The 10,160-nt window shown below is 51.0% G+C and overlaps 1 protein-coding gene across 1 annotated transcript; it reads right to left on the bottom strand.

The window, feature by feature from the left end:
- Window positions 1-473: 473 nt before the first annotated feature.
- LOC103527956 (olfactory receptor 14J1) lies at window positions 474-1,055 on the bottom strand. The gene is given in 1 exon segment (XM_008493214.2): window positions 474-1,055. A coding segment is annotated over 1 exon segment (582 nt).
- Between the last annotated feature and the right edge of the window lie 9,105 nt (window positions 1,056-10,160).

Below are 10,160 nucleotides of genomic sequence, written 5' to 3' on the forward strand. Positions count from 1 at the left end.
ACAGCTCCCTCCAGGCTCTCCCACCTCCCCTCCCCTGTCTCCCAGCACAGCCCAGTTGCTGCTGGCCCCACACCAGTGCCCACCCCAGGCTGCTCTGGGCAGTCCCACCACAGCCCCAGCCCCTCTGAAGGGTCCAGCAGCTCCTGGGGGACAGAGAGAGCTCAGAGCCAATGATGGGTAACCATGCATGGCAAAATGAGCAGGAGTCACCCTGTGTCCCCTGCTCTCCCCTCCAGGAGATCTGCAGAGGTCTGCAGGCCCTTGGGGAAATCCCCTCTCCCCAACCCAGCAAAAAAGACAAATGTCTAAGGACAACAAAGGCCGGGAGAAAATGTAAGCAGAAAAGATGTATAATGTCATTTATTTAAAGAGAACATTATTACAAGGGAAAGCAAAATATATGTAAATAAAGCAAAACAGATTTCATGTTATATTCCATGAGCCAATTAGAGATGAAGGCAGGAAGTGTATGGCTATTGAAAAGCATAAGCAATCAGTGTCCTCAAAGAACCCTTGTGCTCCTGGTTCCTCATGCTGTAGATGAGGGGGTTCACTGCTGGAGGAACCACTGAGTACAGAACTGCCAGCACCAGGTCCAGGGAGAGGGAGGAGATGGAGGGGAGCTTCAGGTAGGCAAACATGGCTGTGCTGATGAATAGGGAGACCACGGCAAGGTGAGGGAGGCACGTGGAAAAGGCTTTGTGCCGTCCCTGCTCGGAGGGGATCCTCAGCACAGCCCTGAAGATCTCCACCTAGGACACCACAATGAAAACAAAACAGCCAAAAGCTAAACAAGCACTGACCACAAGAAGCCAAATTTCCCTGAGGTAGGAGTGTGAGCAGGAGAGCTTGAGGATCTGGGGGATTTCACAGAAGAACTGGTCCAGGGCATTGCCCTGGCAGAGGGGCAGGGAAAATGTATTGGCTGTGTGTAGCAGAGCAGTGAGAAATCCAGTGCCCCAGGCAGCTGCTGCCATGTGGACACAAGCTCTGCTGCCCAGGAGGGTCCCGTAGTGCAGGGGTTTGCAGATGGCCACGTAGCGGTCGTAGGACATGATGGTCAGGAGACAGTACTCAGCTGTGATGAAGAATAAAAAAAAAGAAGATCTGTGCAGCACATCCCTTGTAGGAGATATCCATGTTGTCCCAGAAGGAATTGGCCATGACTTTGGGCAGAGTGGTGGAGATGGATCCCAGGTCGAGAAGGGAGAGGTTGAGGAGGAAGAAGTACATGGGGGTGTGGAGGTGGTGGTCACAGGCGATGGTGGTGATGACGAGGCCATTGCCCAGGAGGGCAGCCAGGTAGATGCCCAGGAAGAGCCAGAAGTGCAAGAGCTGCAGCTCCCACCTGTCTGCAAATGTCAGGAGGAGGAATTAGCTGATGGAGCTGCTGTTGGACGTTGAATATCTCAGGGGGTATAGACCTATAAGTGGAAAAAAAAAAAGGGAGAATTTAGGGCAGTGTTCCATGAAAAAACATTATTAAATTTCTTGTCGAGAATTTTTTCTCAACCACTCTTTCCTGGACAACTTGTACATTTCTCTTTCAAAGACCCTGGATGCTCCTGGCTGAATGGCCAGAAGACATCTGGAGTGGTCAGTGCTGCCCTACGTAAGTTGGCAAAAACTGAGGAGATCTCATTTTAAATCCACGCTTGTCATCCTAGAGCTTTTCAGCACTGTCGCCTTAACAGACAACAAGCCTTCAGAGCGGAGCTGATGCAATACATAGTGGTTTGGTCTGGTCCGGTTTCCAAAACACACCTGATGAATTTGTTTAAACGCAGAAGGCCCTGGCATTTCTGTTGCTCTGCAAGTGAAACCTTGAGGGTGCTGAGAGGCAAAGGGACTGTCCCTTAGTGCAATATGAGGACAGCTGCTCTGTCCATCAGTCCTGCTCTCAGCTGCACAAAGAGGCAAAGACCCTAAAGATGGGGTATCCTGATGGGAGGGTGGGCTTACCCCCAGCCCCACACCCTGCAGTCCCCACAGCCCAAAATCTCAGGCGTTTTGGATGCTTTTCCTCCATGGACACAGCAGAAGGACATGACCTGCAGCATCAGTGTCTGAGCTGCACCCGAATCCTCACTCCCTAGCCAAGCAAAAAGAAGGGGTAAAAAAAGGGCAGCAGCAGGGGCAAGAGGGGAACCTGCAACAGATCTGCTGCCAAGAAAGTTGGGACAGGGAGATGCAGGCAGACACTGGAGCATTTCTCCTCTCTGTTGGGGGGGGGGGCTGCTGGAAGGATCCTCAGAATTCAGTGCCCATGATCTGAAGGGCTGGGGGACTGTGCTGTGTGACACATAGCAGGGCTCAGCTCATTGGAAGGCAGCAATTCTACAGGGGATGGCTGGGAGGTGCAGGAATCCCCCCTGCCATCCTCTTCCAGGCAGCAGCTCCCTCTCAATCCCTGCCCATCTCTGCTGCCTGCAGCTCTTTCCCTGTCCCCAGCTCTTCTTCCATGTCAGTCCCCACATCCCCATCCCACCCACTGAGTGCTCAGCTCTGCCCTGCAGACCCCTCCTGGTAGCAGCACGACCTGTCCTGGGGCATCTCTGGCTGTGCAGGGGCTAAGGAGCAGCTCACACAAGGGCTGAGGAGAACTGGGATCTCTGTGCCTCCAGCAGAGTGCAGAAAGAGCTTTCCATGTCTTGGAGAGACAAGTGGAAGCAGAGCCTGAGGAGAGCCAAAAGCGGAGCAGGAAAGCCCTGCCCTGAAGCGAGTCCTTGAAAAGTCCCCTCAGAAATATTCTGGGCATCAGCTGGAGCTGTGAGCAGCCCTGAGCAATTCATCCCTCTGTCAATAGCAGCAGGACCCTGCCCTGTGCTCCCTGTCTACTCCAAGCCACAGCTTTTGCCAGCACCAGGGAGCTCTCCAGGAAGGCTGAGAGCTGCCCCTGGCAGGCAGGCAGCAGAGTCCCTGCCCCAGCACACAGCCCTGGGCACCCCTGCCTGCACACACACCCTCACTCCTCTTCACAATTCCCCTTCCACCTCCAGCCCCTTCCCCCTTTACAGCTCCCATCAGCTCTGGCTCTGCAGCTTTAGGAGATGCCTCCAGGAACTGCACCAGCTTCACTGCCCTGCACCAGACACTCACCATGTCAGAAGTTGAGAAGGTTCTCCTTCACTGAGCTGGCACTCATCCCCTCCATCTTCCCCCCCTTGAAGTTCTCTCTGCCTTGCTCATCTCCCCCAGATACCCTGGCAGTGCCCTCAGCCGTGCTGCGCTCTGCAGAGGAGCTGCTCCTGCCCAGAGCTCTCTCTGCAGCACCGCCCACTTGTCAGCAGCTCCCTCCATCCCAGGAGCCCAGATCACAGCTCTCATGAGTCCTCTGGGAGTTGATGCTGAGCCCATGACAATTGCTCAAGAGGCAAGGAGAGGAAGCTGCAGAAGCTTCTTTCTCAACAAGAAAGTCCAAGACAGTACAAGTGTGGAGGCAGGCTTGCGGAGCAAAGAGACGACTCAATATGAGTTAGCAACAAAGCCCAATTTTATTAAGCAAAGCGTTACATTTATATGGTCTTGGAGTCTTCATGGCTCATGTTGATTGGCTGCGTGTTGCTGTCCACACACCTGTTGTCATGTTGCGATTGGGTGCTGCTTATCATCTTTGTCCTGCTTTGCTGACTGCAGGCATCCTGTTTACAACTTTTTATCGGTCGTAACTTTCTTCTTCTCAGGGGCTCAGGACTCGTTAAATACAACTGTTTATGTGCTCTCTATGCAATGCTTTTCCATCCTGTTATTCTTCTTTTCTGCTGCCAGCTCCCTTATCTTTTGCACATAGCTGATCTTTTAATAACCTTGCAGCTGGGCCTCAAGGCCCTTAGATCACTCTGGCTAAAGCTAAATAGTCAGGATTGCTCACATGTCTGTTTTCTTCCAACATCCAAGTTCAAAGTTTCTTGCTGTGTACCTGGTTCCCCCTTAGGGACAGCCCTGAGAAAGTGTCCCCTGCAGGGGGTGGGGGGAGCAGGAACCAGGACGCAATGATGGCAGGTGGGTAAAAGGAAGGTGCAGGTGGCTCTGGTGCTGAGGAAGCCTGGCTGTGTGTCAGGACTGCAAAGGGCCCAGCCCTGAGCCCATTCCCCAAAGGTGCCAGCCCTGAACCCCAGCCCCTGGCAAGGGAGGGAGATCCTGTCCCTCCCTCAGCCCTCAGGGCTCTCCTGGCAGCACTGGGATTTGTCTCCAAGGGCAGGACAATAGAATCATAGAATCTCAGAATTGGCTTGGTTGGAAGGGACCGCAGAGATCATCAAGTCCAACCCTTGAACCACCGTTGCGGTTGCTAGACCATGGCACTAAGTGCCACATCCAGTCTCTTTTTAAATATCTCCAGGCATGGAGAATCCACTACTTCCCTGGGCAGCCCATTCCAATGGCTGATCACTCTCTCCAAAAAGAAATTCTTTCTAATATCTAACCTAAACTTCCCCTGGCACAACTTAAGACCATGCCCTCTTGTCTTGTTGAAAGCCATCTGGCGAAAGAGACCAACCCCTGTAGCGGGAAGAGCCTTTCTTGCTCCAGAGGCTCGACGAGCTGCTCGCCTCTCCATGCCTCGCACCAGAGTGAGTTGAGGTTCCTCTGTGGGTGTGTGTCCCACCTTTATTGGCCCCCTGGCCTTGCTCATGCCCAATAGGGGCCTGTCCTAATCAGGCACAGGTGGACTCACACCCACTCACTGGCAATTCAAGGCACCTGGTTTATCTTGTCTCTCTACATTTCCCCCCCCCTTTTTTTTTTTTTTTCCTTAAAGCTTTCCTGGTAATAATGGCAAAAGGACAAAATACTATTTTGACATTTTCTGTTCAGGCACGCTGGTACTTACATTTCTACTCCGCAACAGGCTGCCTCAGTTACAGACCTGAAACTGCCTCATCAACCACAGCCACTCAGCCATACCCTTATAATTTCATATTGCATACACTTTTTTTTTTTTTTTTTGGTGTGCTATGCATTACATTTTACTAAAGCCTTATCTCTCTGGCCCATTGTTCCTCAAAATGGAAAAATGGTATAACGTAGTATTAATGCCAGTTCTAGAAAGCTTCATACTATCGGAGAGTGGAAATTCCTTCTCACCAGAAAGCCAGCTCTTCAAACATGTATCTAGAGCAGAATGCCTATCAGTATCATGAAGATCACTAGAGGGAGACTAAAAAATGTAGCTTTTTCACATCTCCAGCCATGTGCACTCAGAACTTTCATCCTACTCATGATTTCTAAACTATTTTTTACTTTTATCCTTTTTATCTAGAGCTGGAGCACTTTAAAACTGATGATGAAGAAAAAGTTTATTACTGAAGTTCCTAAAAACGGAAACACAAGTTAATAGGGATTCAACTCAAGTTTTTCTCAGTCAATACCTCCTTTTAGATTACTCAAACGTGAAGAAAGCAGCTTTTTATGTTTGCAGTAAAGGATGGATGTAGCGGGAGGATCCATTCTTGCTCCTGAAGCTCGACAAGCTGCTGGTTTCTTCCAGGACTCCAGTCACCACACAGCGCTTCCAGGGTAGAAGTGTAGCAGGAAGAGCCTTTCTTGCTCCAGAGGCTCGACGAGCTGCTGGCCTCTCCATGCCTCACACCAGAGTGAGCTGAGGTCTCTCTGTGGGTGTGTGTTCCACCTTTATTGGCCCCCTGGTCTTGCTCATGCCCAATAGGGGCCTGTCCTAATCAGGCACAGGTGGACTCACACCCACTCACTGGCAATTCGAGGCACCTGGTTTATCTTGTCTCTCTACAAACCCCCATCTGGCTGCAACCTTCTTTCAGGTAGTTGTAGAGGCACGGTACCTCCCAGCCTCCTGCACATGGACAAGGAGGCCCTGAGCCCCAGTGCTGCTGGAAGCTCCACTTGTCTCCCCATGGCCATCAGGGACAGAGACAAGAGCCATCAGCAAAGTCATGGAGACCTTGGCTCTGCCAAGTGTGCCTCCAGCTTTTTCACAGCTTTTCCCTCTCTCGTCTCCAGCAGTCTGTCCTGGGGTATCCCATCCCCTGTGCCTCTTGCCCTGCAGGCTCTGCTCCTTCACCCGCCTGCCCCTCTTTGGTGTCCCCTTCCTCTCCTGACATCTCTGTGTCCTACCTGCTTCTGCCTTGGCACCCAGAGCCTTGGGCTGATCCAGGCTCCTTCTGGGGGATGTGGTGTTCCCCAGCATGGCCCTTGCAGTGACATTTCTTTCTTCTGCTTTCCACTCCAGGCATCCCCAGCTAAACTTTGGGTCATTCTTTCTTGGCAAACTGTGTCCCACTGAAAAAAAGCTCTACCATTCCCAAACCCACCCTTCAGGCACTCCCAGGATACTGCTCTACAAGTCTCCACAGCACTGAGTCTTGACCCTTTTAGCTCTGCAGACTGGGCATAGGCTTGGGGTGTCCAAACCACCTCTGGGAACTCCCCATTGTAACTGAGGTGGCTGAAGATCATATCATCATAGAATCACAGAACCACAGAATGTTTTTTTAGAAGGGACCTCTCATGGTCATCCATTCCAGCTTCCCTGCAGTAATCAGGGACAGCCTCAACTAGATCAGGTTGCTCAGAGCCACCTCATGCCTGACCTGGAATATTTCCAGGGATGAGACCTCAACCACCTCACTGGTCAACATGTGCCATTTTTCCCACTACTCTCATGGTAATGAATTTTTTCCTAACATCCAATCCAAATCTACTCTTCTCTTACTTAAACCTGTTGCCCTTCATCCTATCAGTCCAGGCCCTTGTAAGCAGTCCCTCCTCAGGCTGCCGCTAGGAGCCCTACAGGTACTGGAAGGTCATAGAATCATAGAATCATAGAATTGGCTGGGTTGGAAGGGACCGCAGAGATCATCGAGTCCAACCCTTGAACCACCGTTGCGGTTGCTAGACTATGGCACTGAGTGGCACATCCAGTCTCTTTTTAAATATCTCCAGGCATGGAGAATCCACTACTTCCCTGGGCAGTCCATTCCAATGCTTGATCACTCTCTCCATAAAGAAATTCTTTCTAATATCTAACCTAAACTTCCCCTGGCACAACTTAAGACCATGCCCTCTTGTCTTGTTGAAAGTCGTTTGGCAAAAGAGCCCAACCCCCGCCTGGCTACAACCTCCATTCAGGTAGTTGTAGAGAGTGATGAGGTCTCCCCTGAGCTTCCTCTTCTTTAGGCTGAACAGCCCCAGCTTTCTCAGCCTCTCCTCATAGGGTCTGTGCTTGAGTCCCTTCACCAGCCTGGTTGCCCTCCTTTGGACCTGCTCCAGGACCTCAATATCCTCTCTGAACTGAGGGGCCCAGAACTGGACACAGTACTCGAGGTGTGGCCTCACCAGCGCTGAGTACAGGGGCAGAATCACTTCCTTGGACCTGCTGGCCACGCTGTTCCTGATACAGGCCAGGATGCCATTGGCCTTCTTGGCCACCTGGGCACACTGCTGACTCATGTTCAGCTTCCTGTCAATGCAGACTCCCAGGTCCCTCTCTGTCTGGCTGCTCTCCAGCCACTCTGTCCCCAGCCTGTAGCGCTGCATGGGGTTGTTGTGGCCAAAGTGCAGGACCCGGCACTTGGCTGTGTTAAACCTCATCCCATTGGAATCAGCCCAACTCTCCAGTCTGTCCAGGTCCCTCTGCAGAGCCCTCCTGCCTTCCAGTTGATCGACACTCCCCCCCAGCTTAGTGTTGTCTGCGAATTTGCTGATGATGGACTCAATCCCCTCATCTCAATCATCAATAAAGATATTAAACAGAACTGGGCCCAACACTGATCCCTGGGGGACACCACTAGTGACCGGCCACCAATTGGATGCAGCCCTGTTCAGCACCACTCTCTGGGCCCGGCCCTCCAGCCAGTTCCTAACCCAGCACAGGGTGCTCCTGTCGAAGCTGCGGGCTGCCAGCTTTTTCAGGAGGATGCTGTGGGAGACAGTGTCAAACGCTTTGCTGAAGTCCAGGTAGTCCATTGTGCTATAGTCAGTACCACACAGGAGGATGAAAGAGGGGAAGGAGAAAACTTGTGTTGAAACTGAGGAGATTCCACATGTCTGCTATGGTAGCTGTAGCTCTCAATACTGAGTAGGAAGGAGAAGTCTGCCTCACAGAATATTCAGTACTCTGAGTGTGCAAACACAAAGAAGGTTCTCAGGAGCAGCCAACACTGATTTACTAAGAAGTCTTGCATGACTGACCAGATATCCTTCTACAAAGGGATGACCAAATGGGCAGATGAAGGGAGAGCAGTGGATGTCATATACCTTGACTTCAGTTAAGCTTTAGACAGTCTCCCATAACATCCTCATAACAAAACTCTAGAAATGAGGGACAGATGATTGGACTGTGAGGTGGATTGGTAACTGGCTCAACAGCAGAGTTCAGAGGGTTGTGATGAGTGCCAGAGAGTCCAGTTGGAGGCCTGTGGCCAGTGGTGTTCCCCAGGGATCAGTACTGGGTCCAGTTTTCTTCAGTCTCCTCATCAGCAACCTGGATGAGGGGATGGAGTGTACCCTCAGCAAGTTCACTGATGATCCAAAGCTGGGAGAGGTGGCTGAGACACCAGAAGGCTGTGCTGCTCTCCATGATATCTTGACAGGCTGGAGAGCTGGGCAAAGGTGAACTTCATCATGTTCAATAAGGACAAGTGTAGAGTCCTACATCTGGGTAGGAATAACAACGACCACCAGTGCAGATTAGGGGACATTCTGCTGGAAAACAGCTCCACAAAGAAAAATTTGAAGTCCCAGTGCACAGTAAATTCTCCATGGTTCAACAATGGGCCCTTGTGGCCAAGAGGGCCAACTGTGTCCTGGGGTGCATCGGGAAAAGTGTGTCCAACAGATCTCAGGAGGTTTTCCTACCCCTCTACTCTGCCCTGGTGAGACTACCCCTGAAATACTGGATACAGTTTTCCAAGAGGCAGGGATCTACTGGAGACAGTCCAAGTGAGAGCAAGAAAGATGATTAAGGAACTTGAACAGCTCTCCTCTAAAGAAAGACAGAAAGAATTGTTTAGCCTTTAGAAAAGAAAGCTTAATGAATGCCCATAAATATCTGAGGGGGTGGGTGTAGTGAAATGAGGCAATCAGGTGTTGCTAATTACAAGGTGGGAGGTGTGAGCTTGTGTTAAGCCCACCTGTGCCCAATTAGGGCTTACCCCAACTGCGCATGAGCAGGATTGGGCAACCAATAAAAGGTGAGCTTCGGAATACATGCTTGGCTCATGCTTGAACTCACAACCTTGGCATTGCTTGGATTTGTGCTGCTTGTATAAGCACCATGTGCTACCCTGATTGCGCTACTGAAGCTCCCTCCAAGGTGAGGCTCGAACTCACAAGCTCAGCATTGCTTGGGTTTGTAGTGCTGTATAAGCACTGCACACTAACCAATTGCGCCACTAGAGCTCACCCCAAGGTGGGCTTAACACAAGCTCACGCCTCCCACCTCATAATTAGCAACACTGATTGCCTCATTTCACTACAGGTGGGTGTCAAAAGGAATAGGCCAATCTCTTTGCAGTGGTGCCTGTTAATAGGACAAGGAATAATGGGTTTAAGCTAGAATATAGGATGTTCCACCTCAACATTAGGAGAAACTTCTAGACTGTGAGGTTGTGGGAGCACGGGAACAGGATGCCCAGAGAGGCTGTGGAGTCTCCTTTTCTGAGACTTTCAACACATACCTGGATGTGTTCCTGTGTGGTCTGCCCTAGGTGATCCTACCTTGGCAGAGAGGTTGGACTGGATGATCTCTAGAGGCCCCTAACATTCTATGATTCTCTGATTCTATGACTTCAGTCCCTGACAAAGTGATGGGGTCCATCCTGCTCCAGGCATGTGAAGGACAAAGGGGGGATTGCTGAAGCAGAGTGGGCAGGGACAGAAAGGCATGGGGTGCACCTGGCCTTTAGAAAGCCCTTTGACATGCTCTACCATTTTCCTGTTGTAGCCAGAATAGTGATATCTGGATTAAAGAGGTGGGTGATGTGGTGGGTGGGACGTTCACTAGATGATGAGGATCACAGTGCCATCAGTGATCCAAAGTCCTCCTGGCAAGCAGTGATGGTGCCTCAGTGTCCAGAACTTGTGCCAATGCTGTTTCCTGTCTTTATAAACCCACTGTGGGGTGGGACAAAAGGCACTTTAAACTCCTTGGTGGATGAAGCCAAGCTGGGGAAACCCTTGAG

This window comes from Calypte anna, chromosome W (assembly GCF_003957555.1).
Source record: "Calypte anna isolate BGI_N300 chromosome W, bCalAnn1_v1.p, whole genome shotgun sequence".
Lineage (NCBI taxonomy): Eukaryota > Metazoa > Chordata > Aves > Apodiformes > Trochilidae > Calypte > Calypte anna.